Source organism: Hemitrygon akajei, chromosome 10 (genome assembly GCF_048418815.1).
Source record: "Hemitrygon akajei chromosome 10, sHemAka1.3, whole genome shotgun sequence".
Taxonomy (NCBI): Eukaryota; Metazoa; Chordata; class Chondrichthyes; order Myliobatiformes; family Dasyatidae; genus Hemitrygon; species Hemitrygon akajei.
The window spans coordinates 141,806,244-141,831,995 of record NC_133133.1 but is presented as its reverse complement, the minus strand read 5'-3'; the positions used below and the strand labels follow the sequence as shown (position 1 = coordinate 141,831,995).

General features: G+C 38.4%; 1 protein-coding gene across 1 annotated transcript in view; it reads left to right on the top strand.

Moving 5' to 3' along the window:
- Nucleotides 1–25,752, top strand: part of efcab6 (EF-hand calcium binding domain 6) — a 96,146-nt gene that overhangs the window by 65,204 nt on the left and 5,190 nt on the right. The window contains exons 23-28 of the mRNA XM_073059147.1: nucleotides 2,008–2,163; nucleotides 8,928–9,126; nucleotides 14,004–14,195; nucleotides 20,317–20,535; nucleotides 22,220–22,429; nucleotides 25,011–25,179. Coding sequence (XP_072915248.1) covers nucleotides 2,008–2,163; nucleotides 8,928–9,126; nucleotides 14,004–14,195; nucleotides 20,317–20,535; nucleotides 22,220–22,429; nucleotides 25,011–25,179 — 1,145 coding nt within the window. The remainder of the gene's footprint in view (nucleotides 1–2,007; nucleotides 2,164–8,927; nucleotides 9,127–14,003; nucleotides 14,196–20,316; nucleotides 20,536–22,219; nucleotides 22,430–25,010; nucleotides 25,180–25,752) is intronic.

Below are 25,752 nucleotides of genomic sequence, written 5' to 3'. Positions count from 1 at the left end.
ATAAGGTTTGTCAATGAACTTAGTTAAAAATGTCTATCATTGGCACTATGGAAATATCAAACTCAAAGAGAAGGGGTTATTTGGTAATGCTACATTGTCAAAGAAAAGCTGCATATAGTTGGGGAGAGCAAGCAAATTAAAAATTGGAGTCATGGTGTTGCAGCCTATCTCTATGTTATTCCCTTTGGATATGACTGATTGATGGTATTTCCTAATTATTCTGGGTGATCAGGTGTACAGGATAGCTTGTAGAGATTTCCATTTGCTGTTTTTCAGATAAAATGAAACATTAGTGGAGTACTTAGTAAAGAGATAAGCGTGTAAGTACTAGGATCCACCTGGGACTTACTCATAAAACTTCTGTTGAAGAGAATGCCTTGCTGCAACAAAGGGTAATAGTATCTGACAGGGTAGGAATGAGAGGTGGGGAAAATATTAATTGGAAAGAAACCAAAGGGGGCAAATGAAAGAAACTGGTATTTCCTTTACAAACACTTTCCGGTTTTCTCTTTAGTCAGTTGAAAACAAATTTTACAGCATCTTTTTCCAAAGATCAATTGCAATAATTGGTAATTAAAATGGAGAATTTTTACATAATATTCAGAATCTTCTGAGGTTGTGTCCAATGTAACTCTTGAAATACAGTGAGTTTATGTTTTAAACGTTCATGTCAAATTCTGGATGTGTAGCCCATAAATTCACAAGAATTGTCTGTAATTCAATGAGAGTTCAAATCATCAACTTTCTATTTGTGCTGTCTCTAAATGGTGATTTGAAAACTTATTTTTATTCATGAAATTTAGGTATTGTTAGCAAGCTCAGTATTTATAATCTCTCCACATTGTCTCCAAAATTCTTGGATGCTTATGCCACAGAAGGAAGCCATTTGCCCTTTTAAGAAAGGGCTTTTCAGTACTAAGTCTGTAGCTTTGTTGATTACAGCACACCATACTTTTTCAAATACTTCCTAAATAAGTAAAGGGTTACTAACCCACACCAATCTCATTATTCATGCATTCTTTGTGTACTACCACCAGGTATCTCTGAACGGGTTCTGTGCCCTCTCCAAATGTGTAGCCTCATGTTTGTGTGGAATTGAATTTCATTTGACATATTTGCCTTTACCTGATCTAGCAATTGTACAGAGTTTTGGTGAGAGCACATCTTGAGATTTCATCTCTATTTCTAACAAAATATACTCACCTTGGAGGTGCAAAAGACTGACCTTGTCTGATTGAATCATTGTGCTTGTGGAATGAGGAGAAATTGAATAAGTTTGAGTGAAGCACACTGGAATTTGGGATAAATACTGTGAAGCTTTGGCTGGAGAGTTAACTGGGGGGTAATGTAGTTTCTAAATATGACTGGTTATTTAGAATAGAGATGGGAAGAACTTCCTTTATTCTGAGAGCTGAATTTTCTACAGTGAATATTTAATTATTGAGGTGATTATTGGATTACAGGCCTCTAAAGGAATCAAATGTTTTGTAGTTCAAATGGGAAATGAGACTTGGCTGTGCCCTTAACTCCAAAGTTCAGGAAGTTAGGTGGTCAATTCCTGTTTCTGCTTTATATATTCTTCACATCATACTGGTTCAACTGGTTCTAGAGTTGCAAATAATGTTGGTTCATTGCCTTCTCAAAGGGTAATTATAATTTAATGGATTTGAGATAATCACATTGGTATTTGTATTTTGATGTTAATTTATTGATTTAAATTCCCAACCAGTTATGATGATTGAGCATTACTTTGAATATGTGTTATTAGACCAGTGTTCAAACCTCTAGACTTCTGGTCCACCACCAAAACTACAATGCTATCATCCTGCTAAAATATCTTGTGACAAAAATATGTATGAAAACATTTGCTGTCTTCCAATAAGAGGAAGCTTCTGAATCATAACTGATAGAGGTAGCATGTGCTTTACTGCTGACAAAAATAAAAGTTTGGAGCTTGATTGTAATATATTAACCACCTACTTTTTTTTTGTTCTTTTGACCTCCAAGAGCTATGTTCAGGGATCACCACAAGGGTTTTAATGAAACCTTTTCTAAACTAGACAAATGTAATGATGGCTGCATAACAATAAGTGATTTCCAGAGTGTACTGAAGGATCATAACTACCAATTGGGACAAGAACAACTCAAACAACTCCTGGTCAGGTATGAGCATAAAATGAATGTCACAAAACTTTTGTACAAGGTGTATCTACATCAAATTGTGTTGATGAATTTGGAGAAGTTATTTGGAAAGACAATCTTCACAAATATTTCATTATTGGAAACATTAGTTTGAAGTTGAAACCAGTTTCCTGAAGGTTCAAAGGTTCATTTATTATCAAAGTATACAACTCTGAAAATCTTCTGCTCCGGGTAGCCGTGAACCCAAGAGAGAAAAGAAAGGCAGTACGAGCATCAATCCCCAAATCCCTCCTCCCGCACAAAAAAAAAATGGTACAGGCACATCGATCCCCAAATCCCTCCTCCCACACAAGAAAAAGAACAAAAGTGGTACAGGCACATCGATCCCCAAATCCCCCCTCCCACACAAGAAAAAGAACAAAAATGGTACAGGCATATCGATCCCCAAATCCCTCCTCCCACACAAGAAAAAGAACAAAACTGGTACAGGCATATCGATCCCCAAATCCCTCCTCCCACACAAGAAAAAGAACAAAAATGGTACAGGCACATCGATCCCCAAATCCCTCCTCCCACACAAGAAAAAGAACAAAAGTGGTACAGGCACATCGATCCCCAAATCCCTCCTCCCACACAAGAAAAAGAACAAAAGTGGCACAGGCACATCGATCCCCAAATCCCCCCTCCCACACAAGAAAAAGAACAAAAATGGTACAGGCACATCGATCCCCAAATCCCTCCTCCCACACAAGAAAAAGAACAAAAGTGGTACAGGCACATCGATCCCCAAATCCCTCCTCCCACACAAGAAAAAGAACAAAAGTGGTACAGGCACATCGATCCCCAAATCCCTCCTCCCACCCAAGAAAAAGAACAAAAGTGGTACAGGCACATCGATCCCCAAATCCCTCCTCCCACACAAGAAAAAGAACAAAAATGGTACAGGCACATCGATCCCCAAATCCCTCCTCCCACACAAGAAAAAGAACAAAAATGGTACAGGCACATCGATCCCCAAATCCCTCCTCCCACACAAGAAAAAGAACAAAAATGGTACAGGCACATCGATCCCCAAATCCCTCCTCCCATACAAGAAAAAGAACAAAAATGGTACAGGCACATCGATCCCCAAATCCCTCCTCCCACACAAGAAAAAGAACAAAAATGGTACAGGCACATCGATCCCCAAATCCCTCCTCCCACCCAAGAAAAAGAACAAAAGTGGTACAGGCACATCGATCCCCAAATCCCTCCTCCCACACAAGAAAAAGAACAAAAATGGTACAGGCACATCGATCCCCAAATCCCTCCTCCCACACAAGAAAAAGAACAAAAATGGTACAGGCACATCGATCCCCAAATCCCTCCTCCCACACAAGAAAAAGAACAAAAATGGTACAGGCACATCGATCCCCAAATCCCTCCTCCCATACAAGAAAAAGAACAAAAATGGTACAGGCACATCGATCCCCAAATCCCTCCTCCCACACAAGAAAAAGAACAAAAGTGGTACAGGCACATCGATCCCCAAATCCCCCCTCCCACACAAGAAAAAGAACAAAAATGGTACAGGCACATTGATCCCCAAATCCCTCCTACCGCACAAAAAAAACAAACAAAAATAGAACAGGCACATCAGACCCCAAAAAACAAGAAAGACTGCAAGGAACACAGGACATGAAGAACTATTAGACTGAAGGTGGCCTTAATAGTAACTGATGGAATTGTACTAAAATGTGAGAACCTTAACCGACTTATGCATCAGTTTCCTATATTATTTGTAATGAATGAATGTTTATTTCAGTGTACACAGCAGCAAGCAAATATGTTTTCTTCTGTCTTGCTCATCTGGTCACTTTTCACCAGTTGCTCAGTTCTTAAAGATAATTCATGGTTCTTATTTCAGTTATATTTGTAAATTGTGGATCATCTTTATACCTCAAAATTATGTTAATATATCATACACACAGTTCTGGAGGAGCTCAGCAGGTCAGGCAGCATCTATGGAGAGGAATAAACAGTCGATGTTTATAAACTGTTTATTCCACTCCATAAATGCTGCCTGAGTTCCTCCAGGGTTTTGTGTGTGTAACTCCAGATTTCCAACATACACAGAATCTCTTGTGCTTATGTTGATGCATGTTGACTTTAAAAAGTATCTGGAAATCATACAAGCAGGGAAGGTTTCTAGTCTGTCCATGCTTTAGCTAAAATGGACAGTTTATAAAATATTTTCATGCCCATTTTTTGACAGCCAAGTTTAAATTTTCCAAGCATGTATTACCTAAATCAATAGTGCACTTCTTTTTATTTTGCTGGGAAGAGACAGATAGAGGACGGAGGCACATTTAAAATCCAAGCTACTTCTAAGAGACCTGTTTTATCTTAATTGTATGTAACTAGGTGTTGATATACTTGTGACTGCTCCATTCAGTGCCTCCACGTTGCTGCATTTAATACTGCTCTGCTACCTCTTCATTGTCTCAGTCTCACTGCTCCAGACAAAGGCCCCTCACTTCACTCATTGCACCTATACTGGTCCATTTCCAGCTCTCCGGAAATGTGCCCACTTGTATCATGCACTAAAGGAAAATGAATAAAACTACAAGTGCTGGAATCTGAACCAAGAGCAGAATTGCTGGAAGTACTCAGACAATTGAGTAGCATTTATGGAAAGAGAAAGCAGTTAATGTTTCAATTTGAAGTTCCTCCACTATTCTGATGAAGGGTCTTCAATCTGAAATGTTAACTGGTTACTCTTTCCACAGATGCTGCTTAACTAACTGAATGCCCCAGGTATTTTATTTTGCTGGCAGATTAGGCCACATGGAGAATTCATAGATTGGCTTGGCCATAGGAGATGGAGGGAAGTGTTGAGGGGTGGTATTCTGGCTGGAGATTGGTGACCAATAGTGTTCTGCAGGGATCAGTGCAGGGACCTGTGTTGTTTATGATATATAATCAGAATCAGACATTATCACTGATGTATATGGCATGTGGATTCTTCTGCTGCAGCTGTACGGTGCAAGGAAATAAAATTACTGGAAATTACAAAATAAATAATATAAATAAAGATAAGAGTAATATAATTATTTAGATGAAAATGTACTTTGGCTGATTAATGACTTTGCAAACAACGCGAAAAACATTGTTGTGGATAGTGAGGAAAGTTGTCAAGTGGTTCAGCAGGATGTAGACTAGTTGGAAGTATGGCAATTGGAGTTTAATACGTAAAACTGTGTGGTGATGCACTTTGAGAAATAAAATTTAACAGGCAAGTATATAGCAAATGGCAGCATACTGAGAAGGATTGATGTACAGAGTGATATTTGGGTACAAATCCATAACCCCTTGAAAGTGGCAACACAAGTAGATTGGATGGTAAAGAATGTGTATGGCATATTTGGCCTAATCAGTCAGTGTGTTGAGTATAAAAGTCGTCGTGCTGCAGCTGTGTAAAACATTGGTCTAGCCACATGTAGAGAATTTTGAAAGGGGATGAGTTTATCGGAGATTTATGTTGTGATTTTTTTCTTAGAACAGGTGCTTGGAACATGCTATTGGGGCAAGTGCTGGAAGCAGACATGATAGCAGTTTTTAAAGGGCATTTAGACAGGCATGTGAACAGGCAGGGAATAGAGGGATATAGACTATGTGCAGTTTAAATTGATGTCATGGTCAATACAAACTCTGTACTGTACTGTACTGTACTATGTTCTAGCTTATTCGGTAACTAGTATATACCCTGAGTGCATATGTCACTGATAAAAACTTACAAGTCTGTACCTATCAGTACAGTGCCCATTTATTGTTATAGATTTGACTCCACCAGTATAAGACAACTTTGTTTAGAACTGAGATTTTTCTTAAGATCTTAAGATTGATTCTGTCATGGTCTCTTGAATTCTCATCACTGAGTTCCCATCCCAGGCCTAGCAAAAGGTAGATCTTGATACTTATTTTCAAGTGGGACTCAAGGCCTTGTGTTGGGAGAGCTTCAAAGTCTGGCCCTTGCTCTGATGGGATTTGGAATCCAAGTTTGGCATTAGGCAGGGCAGCTGGGACAGACAATGTGGGCAGGATCGGCCCAAAGGCTGGAGTTACCCACCAAGATCAAGATTGTTGTATTTAGTTTGGCATTTTTTTTCAATTTGATCTGTTATTTTAGAACATGGCACATAGAACACTGCAACACAGTACAGGCTCTTTGGCCCACAGTGCTATGCTGACCCTACAATCCATTCCAAGATTAATCTAACCCTTCTCTCTTACATACCTGTGGTAAACTATGTATACCTGTCTGGACATGCCCCTCTGCTGACCTCTCCTGTGGCTCTTCCCACAGACCCCTATATAAAGGCGATTGGGGCACTGCTCCTCCCTCAGTCTCCGAGATGTCGTGCTCCCTTTTTGCTGCTAATAAAAGCCTGTCGTTCACTTCCAGTCTCCAAGAGTTATTGATGGTGCATCAATACCCTTCCAATTTTCTTTCATCCATGTGCCTATCTAAGAGTTCCTTAGATGTCCCAATAATGTATCTAATAATGTTGTTTAAAAAAAAACTTTCCTCTACCATCCTCCTTATAGATATTCCACCTTAAAATTGTGTCCCCTTGTATTAGCTATTTCCGCTCTGAGAATAGTCTCCGGCTAACTGCTCAATCGATGCCTCTTATTATCTTGTACACCTCTATCATTACATTTCATCCTTCTTTGCTTCAAACCCTAGCTCACTGAACCTATCCTTATAATATATGCTCTCTAATCCGGACAGAACCTGGTAAATCTCCTCAGCACCACATCCTTCCTGTAATGAGGCAACCAGAACTGGATATTTCAAGTGTACTCTAACAAGGGCTTTATAAAACTGCAGCACAGAAATGGGGTTCTTGAACATAGGTCCTTGACTAATAAAGGTCAACACACCATATGTCTTCTTAAACTCCCTATCAACTTGTGGGGTAACTTTGAGGGGACTATGCATCTGGATCCTAAGATCTCTCAGTGAATCACTGCACACTTTTCCCTAAATGAACTCTGTCTGCTACTTCTCAGCCCAGCTCTGCATCTTGTCAGTATCCTGTTGTAACCTATGACAATCTTCTACACTATTCACAACTCCACCAATCTTTGTGACATCTGCAAAGTTATTGGCCATTCCATTTTCCATTTGCTCATCCAAGTAACTCGTAAAAATCTCAAAGAGCGGGGGTCCTAGAACATATCCCTGTGGAAAACTACTGGTCACTGACCTCTAGGCAGAAAATCTACCATCTTCAGGCAGAAAACCTCCATCTCCAACCACACTCTGCCTTCTATGGACAAGCCAAATCTGAATCCATACAGCCAGTTTCCCTGGATCCCATTTTACAAATACTTCTTTTTAACTACTTTCATCTATTTTCTATACTGCAAAGAAATTATACTTTATCAATTGGGATGGGTATTCTTCCTGTCCTTCAAGACCTGGAGCAAATAGATTTCCTTGTTCTTGCAGTACCTAATCCAGTTATATCCAAAGAGACACACTCAATAATGCAGGTTTGTCAAATTATTTTGATGAGCTTGACTCTTTTTTTTAAAAAAAACTATTATAGACAAGACATCAGCATCAAATAGCTTGAAGTCTTGATTTTTCAAAAGTGCTTCATCTCTTTACCATGCATGAAGATAGAACCAAACAAATATTAGTTAGTACATGCTGTAAAATTCTTTTGGAAAACAGATCGATTGAAGGAGAATGATAGTACTTTGGATTTAACGATATGCAGTGAAAGTGTATTTAATATTGAATAAACTCTTCTTGGGCTTCCAGCCAGGTACAGGTATTGATTATAACTGATGTTTCAGTGACCAACTCTGCCTAGAGTTGGTCATTAAAATGTCAGTTATAATTGATATCTGTACCCGGTTGGAAGCCCGAGAAGAGTTTGTTTGTCATATACGCTGGGAAAGCGCTTGATCCTTAGTGTATATTTAAAGTATTTAAAGTTTCCTTTATATAATTTTTAAAACTCCATTAATTTCAGAGAAATTTAAATGTATGTTAAATTTTTTTCAGTTTGTACTTTAATCACTCAAGAACTGAATGTAAAGTCAATGTTTTTATCGAAAGTACCGCGAAATCATGGTGTGTGACAGGATCATGTGTTTACTGAACATTAATCATGATTTGTGTTTAATATTGCAAGTTATAATATGGAATAGTGATGCAAACATAATGAAAATAATCAATGAAATAGGTACTTCAGAATTAAAGACTGTTGGCTGCTAAACATTTAGAGATTTGCCACGTAGTCTCGGAGCTGATGCTCAGCAAGTGGACTGATAGAGGCTTTTTCCCAGGGCTGAAATGGCTAGCACAAGAGGGCACAGTTTTAAGGTGCTTGGAAGGAGGTAAAGAGGGGATGTCAGGGGTAAGTTTTTTTACGCAGAGGGTGGTGACTGTGTGGAATGGGCTGCTAGCGACTGTGGTGGAGGTGTATACAATAGGGTCTTTTAAGTGGCTCCTGGATTGGTACACAGAGCTTAGAAAAATAGACGGCTATAGGTAACCCTAGGTAATTTCTAAAATAAGTACATGTTTGGCATAGCATTCTGGGCCAAAGGGCCTGTATTGTGCTGTAGGTTTTCTATGTTTCTATGATATGTTCCAGTTAAGTTTCTGGAAATTTACTGAAATAGTGGAATAAAAAGGTGCTGGAATAGCTGAGTGCTCTTTTAAAAATCGCTCTATTACTCTTTTCCACTGTCTCATCTTTCATAATCCTATCACCCTGCCTCAGGTTGGAAATTCCACTGTATAACAGCAAGTTTTCATATTCTCATTTCTTGCGGGCCATTGAGGGTATTGAAGACAAGTCTTTAAAGTGTGGGTCAAAACTTACGTTGATTCCACATGAAAACATTGAAACCCCATCTCCAGAAAAAGTGATCACTAGACTAAAGGGGGTTGTCCTCAAATCCTATGGGGCATTGTTTAAGGTAAGTGTTTTTTTTTGTTTTAACAGTCAGGATAGGTGTAATGTAAATAAGATAGGGTTCAGATGGTTCTGTTGTGTACTTATATTTCAGTAATATTTGAGTAATTGTGTGTGTATGTGTATAAATTTGATTAAGTGTTCTTGTTGTTTTAAATAATTATTGATTATATGTAAAAGTAAGTGAATTGCATTTGTCAACACACTACCATGTGATACATGCTTAAAGTAAACATGAAGTTAGACCCACATTCTGAGACACCAGTAACCTCTTTTGAGTTAATTTAATATTTTGATGTTAGAAAACATAACATTGGTTACGAGGTATTTTATAACTGAACACAAGACGGCTTTTGACCTGTTGAGGCGCAACGTGATGTTCGAACATGGCCAGTAAAAAATGCAGCCCAGCACATACAGAGATGGTTGAGTTTTAAAAAAAAACCATTACAGCATATTTTCTTTGGAAGGGAAGATACGATCGTGTTTTTAAAACAAAAAGTCAGAAAATGGAAGAATTCACAGGTTCATAAAGTGTGAGAGCTGGGTGATAATCATAAAAGAAGGCAGAAATAGCTGGCTACATTGGAAAGGCAGACAAATTTGATTACACAACAGGCATTCAATGATATTTTCAAGCAGCTGAAATAGCCAATCAGAAATGAGTACCAATTGTTGCGTGCATTGGGTTTAAAGGCATACAGTTTGCTTCAAAATTTGACTGTTTCAACCAAACATCCAAAATGAGCTTTGCTAATATTGTCAAAGTAATGCAGGAACATTTAGAATCAAAAGTCATTGTAGATTGCAGAATGCTTTATGTTTCATGAAAGTAATCAAGTAGAAGGGGAGTCCATTTCAGTGTATGTGGCTGAATTGGAGAGGTTGAGCATCGTCAGTTCAGTAATGGTCTTAATGATGCACTGAGAGCAGAATTTGTTTGTGGAAACTTACAATAAAGCATTCAGAAATGGCTCCTAACTGAAGCACAACTTACATTTAATGGAGCAGTTAAAATTGCTGTTTCAATGAAAACCACAGACAGCGATACAATTGAGTTGCAGTCAGGAATGAAAGTCAGTGTGAAGAAAATTGCAGTGTCTATATGGAGGCTTCTCTGGCCAAACAAATTGTGTTATCATTGTGGCAGGGGCTCACATATACCAGACAAATGCAGGACTAAGGGAGAAACTTGTAGAAAATGCAACAAAGTAGGACACATACAAAGAACATGTTGGGCAGACAAAAATAGATTGAATGCTCAGGGAAGAGAAAGGGCTAAAAAGTCAAGTTGCCATTTCAAAAAGAGCACTAATCTGCATGCTGCTGATGAAAAAATGATAAGAGTGACACGGGGCTATCTAGCCTTGAGATCTATAGTGTAAGAATTAACAATAGACTAGCAATATAGCTTATGCCAGAAGCAAATGGCAAATAAGTTAAAATGGAATTAGACAATGGTTCAGCTGTTTCCGTCATTCCACAAAACTAGTTTGAATGGTATTTCAAAGAAACTGAAGCCTGCAAATATCCAACTAAGAAAAGATAACTCCTGCGGGAATGACATTCCTGACAGTGTTAAACGACAGCCCACAAGCCACATTGAACTTGAAAGTGGTAAAAACAGGAAGACCAGTATAATGGGAATGTTAGCATTAGCTGAGACAGCTACAAGTTGATTGGAAATCTATTCACCATGTGCATGACACATCCCTTGCAATGAAGCCAACTAAAAGTGAACTAAGAAAGGTACTGGATGATGCTGCAACTGTCTAGTTGATGTACATCATGAACCATTGTCAAACAGAAGACTAACATGCATTGGTGCCAACTTCTGTGCCTCTGGTTCAAAAGCATATTAGACCAAGGAAAGACCATGCTGCTCAGAGGAATCATAAATGTGACGAAAGCAGTGGCCTGACTACAACAGTTTTTGTAGGCAACATTTCTGAGAAAGCTTCTAATATGTTAATCGGGCAGTTACTTGCGAAATATGGCTTGGTTTTAAGATGGAAGAGAGTTCAAGCAGCTTCAGGAAAGTTGCAAGCATTCGGCTTTTGTGAGTATAAAGTACTCAGTATGCATTAAGGTTATGGCATGAAACTTTAAGTGGGAGACTGAAAAACTGTTTGTAAAAGTAGATGCAAAGACCAAGTCCCAGCTGGATGAATGGAAGACCAAAAGGAAATGAGTTAATGAAAATACAAAAGCTCATTAGATGTGGACGAGGAAACCAAGAGGAGAGATCAGATCGCAAAAGGGGCAATAGAGGGATTAATAAGAGAATACTCCAGTGAACTAGATACACCTTTCCAAGATCAAAATGCACAAACTAGAAGAAAAAAGGAAGGAGAAGAAAGGTGTCCAGAGCTGTCGGAACCACGTCCTACAACCCCAGAATCAAATGTTTTCACAGCCACACATTTCACCTGCCAAGCAGAGTGACTCCCCCTTGTCAGGAAAGACTTCATCCCACAAGAATAAGAAATCCTCCACAGCAATTAAATCTTTATGTGTGAATGGGACTATTTAAAATTTACAATACTGTGGATGTGTGTGTATATGTAGTAGTTGTATAATATAGTGTACTGTGTATATAGATGTGATGCATTCTCTATTGAATTGGAGTTTATAGCTAATCAGGGAGGAGTATTACGTATTTAATATTTTAGTAATATTTGAGTAATCTTGTATATAGTTTGATTAAGTATTCTTGTTCATTTACATAATTACAGGTTATTTGTAAAAATATGTGAATTGCATACTTCATCACATTATTATGTGAAACGTGCATGTCTCACTTAAAGTTTGACCCGTATTCCTGGACTCTCGTATCTTCCTTTGAATTAGTTTAAAGTTTTGAAGTTACAAAACATAACAGACTCCACCCTGTAAAACCTCAAAAGCACAGAAGCATTAGATTTTATCTGGAGAAATTTAAGAGCAAAGAAGCAAGGATTTGAGATAAAGAGAGTGTGGGGGGTGGAATAAAATTAAGAGAAAAGAGTGGGTTTTGGAATACTGTAAAGTAGATAGTTCAAGGGGTAAACACCAAAATTGAAAAATTGGGCTTCTCTTAAATTCTGTACGATATGTGCAAGTGCATATCAGTAACTTTCTAAGATAAATTGTAATACACCACAAGCAGAAATATACAAGACAGAAAACAGAGAAAATTTTCAGGAGCAGAAGATGTTAATGAATCATAAAGAACAGCTAGTAACATGTGTGGACCATAATATTGAAGGACCAATTGATTTCCAAGCTATTTATCAAAAAAAGAATTACAGGTGCACACTATTTTGCTTGTCCCTAAAGCAATTGTCTTCTGTTTTCTAATTATTCATCTTGTGTTAGCTGTAGATGAATAATTTTCGACAAAGTTGAACATAAAATAGATTAGCATCATCAATGTTTCCACAAACTTTTCAGACTAATTGCTGTGCTTTCTTTCTTCAAAGTTATTTTAGCATGTGATCAACTACACAACAAAGCAATTTGCCATGATTCATTTCAAAGGCTAAATTTGAATTTGAGATAAAGAAATGTGGGAAATATACTCAAAACATCAAAATCATTGGAACTTTCTGAAGCCTATTCATAGGGTAACCAGCAACACTTAGAATACTGTTGATTATTTGGGGAATCTCCAACAACTCTTGATAAAATCTCCTGGATACTGCAACAGTGCAACTCCCTGCTCCCATGTGAAGTACTTCTATTCTGTTCTGTAACTTCTCCCCTAGACTTCCATCTTCCAGCCCCTCTTTATGTTCTTTAAAACTATTGCTATGCTGAAACCGTCATTCATCCTGATGGGTTTTTGTGAGGCATCTGAATCACAATGCTCGAAATAAATGCAATGCTTCATTAAATCTGATGTACTATATAAATGCAAGTTATTGTTCTTCCATAACTAACAATTCTTTGTATGACACAAACCATCACAATTCTGCACACCTGGGCTGGATTCTGCTTGACCCGAATCATGTCCCACTTATGTCCTTGTGGCTCTGTTGTTCAAATTACACTGCAAACATTGCTGATGTGGTCACTCTGTGAAACAGGTCCACAAGTGGTGACTGGATGGTTCCTAGCAGAAGCTAGTTTCTGAGATCTGATATTGAAACACTTGTTTATGGTTTCCAAATTACTCTCATAATCAGAGAAATTTAGAGCCATTTGATGTAAGTAATCAAAATAATGGTAAATGGTTAATACATATTGTATTTAATTAAACATTACTATTAATTAAAATATACAAAAAAGATCACTTTTCAGTGAAGGATGATAACTCTATTCAAATAAATTCTATGCACTCCTCCCAGCTGATGTAAAACTGAGGGGGTTTCTGCAGCCAGTCCCTTGGCTCAGTAAATTATGCAAAGTCCCATGACTCTATGGGTTGCCCTATTGCTTCGGATTGCAAGTGTATTCTCTAGTTCTGCACAGATGCAGTATGATCTGGCCCATTGTTTCTCGATCATTTTCTTTTTCTTCCTCCATAGAGAAATGGCAAACTCCACACTATCTCTCTCATTACTTAGATCATTTGAAATTTGAGGAAGTAGGAGATGAGAGGCAGGTACTCATGCTTGATTCTGGTCTGTATAAAATTTTATGCACTTACTATAATGTAGGTCATTGTTGTTGTAGGAGCCCATCATCCTCAGTAACTTAATCAATGAAGGTATATGAAACTGAAATAGGCAATTCTAACTAAAATTTTGCTTGTTCCTTGCCAAAGATGTTTTAATACAAAACTAAACTAACTACTCCAAATCCTCCCATGCAGATCTTCAAAAACTCAGAGATTTTTGTTGCTCATTAATATTTTGTATGAAGCATTAATCTTTGATCTTTGCTGTTTTGTTTCCTCAGGCTTTTAAATCATTTGATAAATACAGAAATGGAAAGATCAACTCGCTGGCATTCCGCCATGTACTGAATAATGTATGCTTCAGGATGACAGACAGGGAGTTCAATTACCTCCTCAGCAAATTGAAATTAGACTCTGACTACATGGTGGACTGGGTTGACTTCCTACAGACCTCCACCATTTACAATTATAAGGTCAGCATAGTTAGTTTAATTTTTTTCTCTGCAACTATTCAGTCCTTATCTGACCACAAACAAGAGAAAATCTGCAGGTGCTGGAAATCCGAGACACACACAAAATACTGAAGGAACTCAGCAGGGCAGGCAGCATCTACGGAAAAAAGTACAGTCGATGTTTTGGGCCGAAACCCTTTGGCAGGACTGGAGGAAAAAAGCTAGAGTAGATTTAAAAGGTGGGGGAGTGGAGAAAGACCCACCAGGTGATCAGTGAAACCTGGAGGGGAAGGGATGAAGTAAAGAGCTGGGAAATTGATTGGTGAGATGAGGTGAGAGAGGGAAAAGAGGATGGGAAATGGAGAAGGAGGGGGAGAGTGGTAGTACTGGAAGTTTGAGAAATCGAGGTTCATGTCTTCAGGCTACCCAAACGGAATATAAAGTGTTGTTCCTCCAACCTAAGCGTGGCCTCATCACAACAGTGGAGGAGGCCATGGATGGACATATCAGAATGGAAATGGGAATTAAAATGGGTGGCCATGGGAGATCCCGCATGTTCTGACAGATGGAGTGTAGATTCATAGTGAAGTGGCCTCCCAATCTACATTGTACAAGATGTACAAGAGGCCACACTGGGAGCATCGAACACAGTAAATTACCTCAACAGACTCACAGATAAAGTATTGCCTCACCTAGAAGGACTGTTTAGGGCCCTGGATGGTAGTGAGGGAGGAGGTGTAGTGGCAGGTGTAGCACTTGTTCCACTGGCAAGGATAAGTGTCGGGAGGGAGTTCAGTGGAAAGTGATAAAAGGACAAGGGAGTCGCTTAGGGAGCGATCCCTATGGAAAGCAGAAAGTGGGAGAGAGGGAAAGATGTGTTTGGTGGTGGGATCCCATGGAGGTGGTGGAACTTTTGGAGAATTATGTGCTGGATGCAGAGGCTGTTGGGGTGGAAGATTAGGACAAAGGAACCCTATCCTTGGTAGGGTGGCGGGAGGATGGTGTATGAGCAGATGTGGGTGAAATAGAAGGGATGTGGTTGAGGGCAGCATTGATGGTGGACAAAAGGAAACAACTTTCATTGAAAAAGGAGGACATCTCCTTCGTTCTAGAATGAAAAGCCTCATCCTGAGAACAGCTACAGTGGGGACAGAGGAATTGAGAAAAGGGGATGGCCTTTTTACAAAGCAGTAAGGAGGTTTCACCTATCACCTGGTGGTTCTCTTTCCCCTCACCCCAACTTTTAAATCTACTCTTTAGTTTTTTTTCTGCAGTCCTGCTGAAGGTTTTTGGCCTGAAGCATCAACAGTACTTTGTTCAATAGATGCTGCCTAGCCTGTTGAGTTCCTCTAGCATTTTGTGTGTATTGCTCAGCCCTTATCTGAATTTTGTTTCAATCAGCACATATAATGTCCCTCTTGTTTCTTATCATATGGAAACTACTTAATAGGAGGCATAAATAAAATATAAAGGTATAGAAAAGATTTTTGTAATCAGAATGGTGCAACTTGCATGGAAATATTAACTTAGACATACAAGAACTAAAGAAACAAATTTCCAATGTAAATTGAATCTTAAAAAGTCCTGTTCTGCCTTACAGTTTGGTCATCTAGCTTTGTAACAAAGGCACGTTCTTATGCCATGAACTTTGGCTTTGAAGAACACAAGGAAATTAATCAATCAAGTTTGGGATACGAACTTGCGGGGCCATGTTAAAATCATAGCTCGGTTATAATGACTAACAATTGAAAATGATTCTTAGTTCACTGTATTACTCAGCTGATTATGAAACATTTGTATTGTTAACTGTTTATTGTGTTAAAGTTCTATAGAGCTGATGAGGGTGTTTAGATATGGTCCCATATCTGAGGTCTCTGACCTCTCTGTCCATAGGTATTATTTTCACAATGTTAGGATATATGAGAAACAACCAGACACAATGTCCAAATTGAAACTTAACTTTGCTTTGTACAGAACTGCATATGTAGTCAATGTTGTGGGATCCTTTTTCCATATTTGGTAACTAGCATAGAAATGATTAGGTGACAGAATCACTTAACTCAAATGGAATACAATTTACTGATTTATTTACTTAGAGACACATCATGGAACAGGCCCTTGCGGGAAAACGAGCCACAATGCCCAGCAACTTACCTATTTAACCCTAGCGTAATCACAGGACAATTCACAATGATCAATTAACTTGCTAACCAGTATGTCTTTGGGCTGTGGAAGGAAACTGGAGCACCTAGAGAAAACCCATACAATCACAGGAAGGAAGTACAAACTTTTTACAAAGAATACTGGAATTGAACTCCAAATTCCAATGCTCCGAGCTGTAACAGCATTGCACTAACCACTACGTTGCCGTAGTTATTTGGTTGAATCTTGACATGCTGTATATGGAAGAGTCTTGCAGATAGTAGATTACCAATTAGTGGGATGTGGATTCCACAGAACAGATGATGTGTATTTTTTTGTACATGAAAAATTAATTTGCAATTTGAAGAGTGTGTATGGATGTAATGTTATGGAATTGCACTCATTACAGGCAAAAGCAGAATATGTTGGAATACTCAGTAGGTTAGGCAGCAAAATGGAGAGAAAAATCATTGGACTTTACAATGATCTTTCATCGAATCTATTTTATGCTAGGTTATTGATCTGAAGTCCTGAAATAGTCTTTTTTGTTGGTTTTCATGTAATTACTTTTGGATTCACACAAATAATAGTAGTAGAGTTCTGTTACTAATATCTACAGACTTCAGCATTCGGACTCAGACCCTGTGTTGTCAAACTGATGTGTTCCATTTGGTTAGAAGACTAACCACTCTTCAGCAACATACAGAGAATGCAGGACGAACTCAGCAAGTCGGGCAACATCTGTGCCGGGGAATAAATAGTCAATATTTTTGGGCTGAGACCTTTTAATAGGACTGGAAAGGAATGGGGCAGATGCCAAAATAAGAAGCTGGGAGGAGGGGGAACAGAACAAGCTGGACGGTTATAGGTAAGACCAGGTGGGTGGATGGAGGAGGGGAAATGAAGTAAGAAGCCAGGAGGTGATAAGTACAAGGGGTAAAGGCTGAAGAAAAATGAATCTAATACGACAGGACAGTGGACCATAGAAGAAAGGGAACAAGGAGTGGAACCAGGGAAGGTGCGAGGCAAGTGAGAAGGGAAGGGGTAAGAGGATAACCAGAATAGGAAATGGAAAAGCAGATAAGGAAGAGAAAGGGAATTACTGGAGGTTAGAGAAATTGATGAACATGCCAGTAAATTGGAGGCTACTGAAAAGGAATATGAGGTGTTCTCCTCCAGTCTATGTTGGCCTCATCATTGGCAATAGAGGAGACCAGGGGCAGACATGTCAGAATGGGAATGGGAAGTAGAATGAAATGGATAACCATCAGGAGATCCTGCCTTTTGCAGTGGACAAAGTGAAAATGCTCAACCAAAATGGTTCTTTAATCTGTGCTGTGTCTCACCAATGCAGATGAGGCCACCCCATCAGCACTAGATATAATAGATTACACTGACAGATTTACAGGTCAAGAACTGTTTGGGCCCTAAATGATGGTGAGGGAGGAGATGTAGGGGCAGGTGTAACACGTCACACTTGCAGGGATAAGTGCCAGGGGAGAGATCAGTGGGGAGGGATGAATGGATAAGTGAGTCATGTGAGAGCAATCCCTATGAAAATGGAGGAAAACGGATCACACACAAAATCTGGAGGAACTCAGCAGGCCAGGCAGCATCTATGGAAAAAAGTACTGTCGACATTTTGGGCCGAGAGAAGGGTCTTAGCCCAAAATGTCAACTGTTTATTCATGTCCATAGTTGCTTCCTGGCCCTCTGAATTCCTCCAACATTTTGTGTGTGTTGCTTGGATTTCCAGCATCTGCATATTTTCTCTTGTTGACGATGGAGGATGTTGTCAGTATGAAAACTTGTTTGCAAAAGGATTTTGTGATGGTCACACCTAGCAATGCTGTCATGGGCAGATCATCTGCAGTGGGTGACAAGAACAAGGTAAAATAAGTTTGTGTACTATTTGTCACAGACACAGTCTGAAAGTTTCTTGACTTAGCGTGCTTTGTGAAGATCATCAATATCCCATTCCAGAGTATGTTTTGAGCCCTTACTTCTTTCAGTACTACCAAGTATTGTTCAACGTAGTTCCATCACTACTTCATCAGCTGAGGGAAAGTAGCAAGTGGTAATTAGGAGGAAGTGTTCTTGCGCCTGTCTGACCTGATGTTATGATTTGTTATGGGGTTGGTAGTCAATGTTGAGGACTTCCTGGGTTACTCATTACCACTATGCAACTACCTCTGTTGAGTCTAACCTGCCGGTGGGGTAAACATGCACAGGGATCTTGATGGAAGAGTCTGGCATGTTTTCTGGAAGAAGTGATTTGTGGAGTATGACAATGTCTCACAACAGCTCAACCAATCAGTTGGACAACTCTGACAGTTTAGACCTTTGAGTTGTCTAGATTTGGTATCCAGCTCATGCTGTGTTATGGTTAACTGGTTTCAGTATAACCCGGGAACACTTCTTTCCCTCTGCCATCCGATTCCTAAATGGACATCGAACCCATGAACACTACCTCACTTTTTAAAATTATTTCTGTTCTGGCAATATTTTTAATTTAACAATTTAATATATATATAAACTTACTGTTATTCTGTTTTATCATGTATTTCAGTGTACCACTGCTGTAAAGTTAACAAATTTCACGACATATGCTGATGATATTAAACCTGCTTATGATATTTGAGATAAAGAACCTTAGAACATTTTAAATCCTGACCAGATTCTAGTACATCACATTCCAAAATGCATTTTCTAACTGATCTCTTTATTCGCAAGTTTGATTGTCATCTAGCTGTTCTAATGAAGTACAGTAAAAAAAAGTTTATACTTATTTTATATTTGTGTGGATCAATGGAGCCTTATTTGTTAGACTTCAATACTTTATAAAAAATAAAGCAAAAGGAAAATAAAATTCTCATTTTCCATTTGAACTGACAATGGTGAGTAGTAATTTTTTAATATACTAGAATGATTTTTTGCATCATAACATACATATACAATTACATTACAACCACTGTTGGCAGATAGGTCCTCTATATTGGGCACTGGACTTGAGTTACAAGCAATTTTCGTGATTTTACATACTATGGATTGTGCTGTTACCTTGATATTGCCTATGGAAAGCTGACATAATGATTGAAGAACAATATTGCTACAAAGAGCATCCACTTTTACATTAAGAGACAATGTATTATTTATGACTTAATATCAGGGACACACAAAAACAACTGAACAGGAGTACTAAGTTGTGAATTGAATAGGTGGACCAGAGACCACTGGATTTTATACACATTTAGAAATTGCTTCTGGTGTTTGATTTCAGGTTAATTAAAAATTTGGAGTAACTTATTTTTCCCCTTTTAAATACAATGTTGCGGTGTTTATTCTGTAGATCCTCGACTTTCTGGGGACTCTTTGCCAGTATTTACCCTTTTGGATTGAAAATAAATCCTGTAGAAGAATTAAACCTCACTGCAATTTCCCAAACCATTACACTGGACTATCTTTCCACTGAACCGGTGGGACAGCATTATTCATTTGTTCTTTATACAATTGTGCAGCTGATATCTTTTAGCTCCAGTGACACAGGTTTAGTCTTGATCTCCAATGTTCTCTGTCTGGAGTTTGCACATTCTTTCTATGGGCTACATCTATCTGTGGTGGTTTTCTCCCACCTCCGAAGAATATGTGGCTTGGAAGGTTAATTGCCCAGTGTAAATTGCCCCCTGGGTGTAGGTGACTGGTAGAATCTGAAGTGAGTTGGTATTTAACTAACGAGTCAGCCAATGAGTGGGAGCATCTTTCCATTGCTGCATGTCTGGCCTTGTGTCCCATTTTGTGTCATCCAGTAAGAGCATCAATCTCTAAATCAGCTCCTAAATGCCATGCTGACATGTATAATTCCAATTACTTTTAATTTTTTTCAGATGTCATCCATCCCTGATTGCCATTGAGTTGGTGATAAACCACTTACTTGCACTGTTGTAGTCTATTTGTGTTATCTGTGATATAGTTATTAACAAATTGTAATTTTGCATTTCAGGCTGCAGAGGTACCAGATGGAGAAGCGGCTAGACCAAAATCATCACAGCAGTTAACAATGAATGACATTACGTCCCATGTACGAGAGGTTGTCAATAAGTGCCTCTATACCATTACTCAAGAGTTTGAAGACATTGATTATGCAAATATAAAAGTTATTTCCAAGAAAAACTTTAAAGAAATATTTTTCAAGCACTTCATGAGTCTCACAGATGAACAGGTAAGTTATGTAGAAATTGGAATTATATAACCATTTTGCTCTGCATCATCATTGTTTGAATTGAATAATAATTGATATTTAATAAAGTATCAACAACTAACTTTATATTGTTAAATTCAAATCAACATGATTTGCATTATGCAACTTAAAATGAAGAGGATTAATTAGGTTTTTTTTTCCGTATCTTCCTTTTGATTTCTGAAAGATTTAATCAGGGAAAGTTGAGATAGTTTTTTTTAACTCCATAGAACATAGAATAGTACAGCACAGTACAGGCCCTTCGGCCCACAATGTTGTGCCGACCCTTTAACCCTGCCTCCCATATAACCCCCCACCTTAAATTCCTCCATATACCTGTCTATGAGTCTCTTAAATTTCACTAGTGTATCTGCCTCCACCACTGACTCAGGCAGTGCATTCCACGCACCAACCACACTCTGAGTTTAAAAAAAAACCTTCCTCTAATATCCCCCTTGAACTTCCCACCCCTTACCTTAAAGCCATGTCCTCTTGTACTGAGCAGTGGTGCCCTGGGGAAGAGGCGCTGGCTGTCCACTCTATCTATTCCTCTTAATATCTTGTACACCTCTATCATGTCTCCTCTCATCCTCCTCCTCTCCAGAGAGTAAAGACATAGCTCCCTTAATCTCTGATCATAATGCATACTCTCTAAACCAGGCAGCATTCTGGTAAAGCTCCTCTGTACCCTTTCCAATGCTTCCACATCCTTCCTATAGTGAGGTGACTAGAACTGGACACAGTACTCCAAGTGTGACCTAACCAGTTTTTTATAGAGCTGCATCATTACTTCACGACTCTTAAACTCAGTCCCTTGATTTATGAAAGCTAACACCTCATAAGCTTTCTTTACTACCCTATCTACCTGCGAGGCAACTCTCAGTGGCAGACTGTCTTTTTTCCAGCAAAGGGTAATACAAATGTTGCATTCTACCGCAGTTTAAGATGCCTGATCTTAATAAGTAAGCACTTAAATGACAATGAGAAGGATCTAGAAAGAGTAGAAAATAAATCCCATCCCAAAGAAATAATTGTACAGGACTTAATTGACCAACTGGTAAAGGAAGCCATTGAAATAAAAGCAGAGGCAAAGAACTTTAACAAAGATGAAGGTCTTGCTCTGAGTAAGAACTGGAATTTACGTAAATACGGTAGGAGCATGGAAACCTGAATGGATGAGGACTAACCAGTCAGGAAGGATGGACTATGGGAGTATAAATACCACCAGACTAGACATGCCCAGGCATCATCCCTGATGAAGATGGCAAGAGTCTGACATCAAAACATCGGTTATAATCGATACTTGTACCCAGCTGGAAGCCCGAGAAAAGTTTATTTGTTATATATGCCAGGAAAGCACTAGATCTTTTTTTTAACAGTTTGATGAAGTTTTAGTTTTTCAGAATTATGGATGTTAGCACTTATAATGTAAAGACAAAGCTCAGTGTTTCTTCAGCTATAGTACTAAAATACAAATATATAAGAAATAACCTTTTCAAAGCAATTCACTTATTTCATATTTAAACAAGTAAAAATTTGAATGGAATATAATTTTGTTTGATTTCAGGCTTTCAGTTCTCCAGATGTGTTGCATTTCATTGGGGGGGCGGGCTGTGGAAATAAGTTTTGATACAGTGTATTGTTTATCGTTGACTTTCTTTTTCAGTTTGAAAACCTGTGGAATCAATTACCGGTCAATGAGTATGGGAATCTGGAATATCACAAATTTTTGAAGCAATTCACTGGTCAGGAATTACTTGACATGAACAGTAGTCGAGCATCATCAGGAGCCAAACTGTCAACATCTAGAAGTGCAAGTAGATCTTCAAGTTCTCGGAGTTGTAAAACAGCATCTGCCGTTCTGGGCAATGAAAAGGTATTGGCTACTAAAAGCTCCCGATTAGAAATGCTGCAATAGTATAACAAACGATAGAATAATATTATTATAGCATTAATTTATCCAGACAAATTACTAGCACATTCACAAACTGATATATCACTATCAGCACAGGTGCACCACAAGGCTCTGTGCTTAATCCCCTGCTCTACTTACTTTATACTTACGACTGTGAGGCTAAGCACAGCTACAATGCCATATTCAAGTTTTCTGATATTACTGTCATTGGTCATATCAATGGTGCTGATAAATCAGCTTACAGGAGGAAGATTGAAAATCTGGGTGAATGGTACCATTACAACATCCTCTCACTCAATGTCAGCAAGATCAACGAGCAGATTATTGTCTACCAGAGGAGGAAACTGACTGGAGGTCCATGAGCCAGTCTACACTGAGGTATCAGAGGTGGAGAGGGTCAGCAACTTTTAATTCCTTGGTGTTATCGTTTTAGAGGATCCGTCCTGAATCCAGCACATAAGTGCTATTACAAAGAAAGTATGGCAGTGCCTCTACTTTCTTAAAAAGTTTGCAAAGATTCGGCATGTCATCTAAAACTTTGATAAACTTCTATAGATGTGCATGAGAGTGAACTGACAGGTTGTATCATGGCCTGGTATGAAAACACCAATGCCCTTGAATGGAAAAGTGTACACAAAACAGGGTATGCAGCCCAGTCCATTCACAGGTAAAGCCCTCCCCACCATTGAGAACATCCATAAGGAGAACTGTCGCAGGAAAGTAGCATCCATCATTAAGGGCCGCCACCATCGAGGCCATACTCTCTTCCTGCTGCTAACATCAGAATGGAGGTACAGGAGCCTTAGGACCCACATCACCAGTTTCAGGAAATGTTATTACACCACTACCATCAGGCTCTTGAACAGATGGGATATGAGTGCGTGGAATGAACTGCTGGTGACGGTGGAGGAGGCAGATAAGATGGGGTCTTTTAAGAGACTCTTGGATAGGGACATGGAGTTCAGAAAAACAGAGGGCTATGGGTAACCTTACGTAATTTCTAAAGTAAGTACATGTTTGGCACAGCATTGTGGGCCGAAGGGTCTGTATTGTGATGTGGGTTTTCTATGTTTCTGTAACTTTACTCAACTTAACTCACCCCAACATTGAACTGTTCTCACTATCTATGGGTTCATTTTCAAGGACTCTTCATCTCACGTTCTCAGTATTTTTTCTTTTTGTATTTGCACACCTTGTTGTCTTTTGCAGATTGGATGTTTGACCGTCTTGTGTGTGGTTTTTCATTTATTCTATTGTGTTTCTTTATATTTATTGTGAATGCCTGCAAGAAAATTAATCTCAGGGTTGTATATGGTGACATATACAGTATATACTTTGATATTAAATTTACTTTGAACTTTGAGGGCTTGAGTTAACAAGGAGAGAGTCTTTAGGCTGGAACTTTTGTTTTCCTAGAGTGTAGGAGATCAGGGGTGACTTTATCATGAGGAGAGTAGATAAAGGTATTGCCAGGTTTTCCCAGTGCAGAGGTATCTAAAACTATAGGGCACACGTTTAAGATGGGGTGGGGGGAGAATTTAAAAGGGAATGAGGAGCAACTTTTTCACATGGATGGTTGTGGGTATATGGAATGAATGAGCTGCCAAAAGAAACTGTAGAGACAGTTACAATTACAATGTTTAAAAGTCATTTGGATAGGTTCTTGGATTGGAAAGGCCAAATTGTAGATATACATGCTAAATGGAGGCAAATTGGACTAGATCAGATAGACCTTTTGGTCAACATGGACAAATTGGGCTGAAGAGCCTACATCTGTGCTGATTATCTCTATGACTCTACACTGTTACTTTACGACCACCTGTGGGCTATTAACTCTTGTCTGAAAAATGCCTAATTCGTTCACCGCAGAGTGATTGCATTTTCAGTGTTCTTCTGTATTTGCGGTTACCATTTGATATAAACTGGAGAAAAAATTCACAAAATTGCTGATATGAGATATTTGTAGTTCAACTATTAGACTAAAAATAATTAATAACAATTTAGCAAATGTGATAAATTTGCTTTGTTAATCTTCCTGCAAATCTATTGTAGCATTTTTAGAAACCTGGCTTAGTTTCTTCCAGCCTTCAGGATTTTTAACTTATTTCTGGTAACTTGGTTTGCTATGGGGTTTATGATCTGTTGTTGTAGAACCAAAGAGTGAGTTCCTCATTATCTGAACCTGATGATTAATAATACTACTGAATGTTAATTCCCGAGTCCACTTATTGAACAAAGAAATTCTCAAACTTATGGAGAAACTACTTAGTTTTGATAATTAACTGGAAAACACAGACACTATAAAGTATTTTAATGACTATGACTGATTTTAAGTGGCCTCAATGCTGCTTATATGCCTAATATGTGAATAGTTTACCAGCAATGTTACACAAGCTTCAGAAGGATTTCTCTTGTATGACATGATACCTTACAATGTTTTGGCAGAACTTTTACTTGCCAGGTGTTTGGTTTGTTTAATGGTTTCATAAGACAATGATAACCACCACCCCATTCACACTTTTTTTTTCTTTGTGATTTCCAGCCAATGGAGTTTTCACAACAATCGGCTTCCTTAGCTTCATCAATGAACTGTGAGGCAATTGAGCAGAGGCTGAAGAAATATATTAAACATTTCTGGAAGGAGATACAAAAAGAATGCATTGAAAAAGACACTGAGAAACAGGGTGAAGTTGAAGCTACTGCTTTTCAGGGTATGCCAAGCTTTTTTTAAAAAAAATGTTCCTTTAGTGTTCAGAATATTAGTACTTGCACTACCCACTCTGTAGTGTGGCCATTAGTTTGATGATATCAAGCTTGATCCAATTATTGAAATGACTGACACACAATATGCAACTGTAGCGGGTGAGAACAGTCTAGATTGATCAAGTGCTCAGTAAAATAGGCATAAATGTAGTGCAAGTAAAGACAATCTTTCTATTTTGGATGAAGAAGAACTTTGCAATTTGAAAATTGATGAATAGTATTTGTTTCTGAAAGCCTTTTTATAAATATTCTTGCTAGATTTATCCTAAAATTACAAATAATTTTAATTTTAAGATATTAGGAAATGCTTATTGTTAGAATAAGCTGAAGTTACACAATTTTAATCTTCGACTCACTATCTGTTAATGTTCCAGTGCTTTCCATTAAGAACTGGGTAAAGGATTTGCACTTATTTTCTGTTTTCTTGATTTGCAAATTTACCGTGAAAGAGAAACCTAAAACTCACTCTCATAATTACCTTCTAATAGCAGGTCTTACCATCTCCTGATTGAACTATGTAC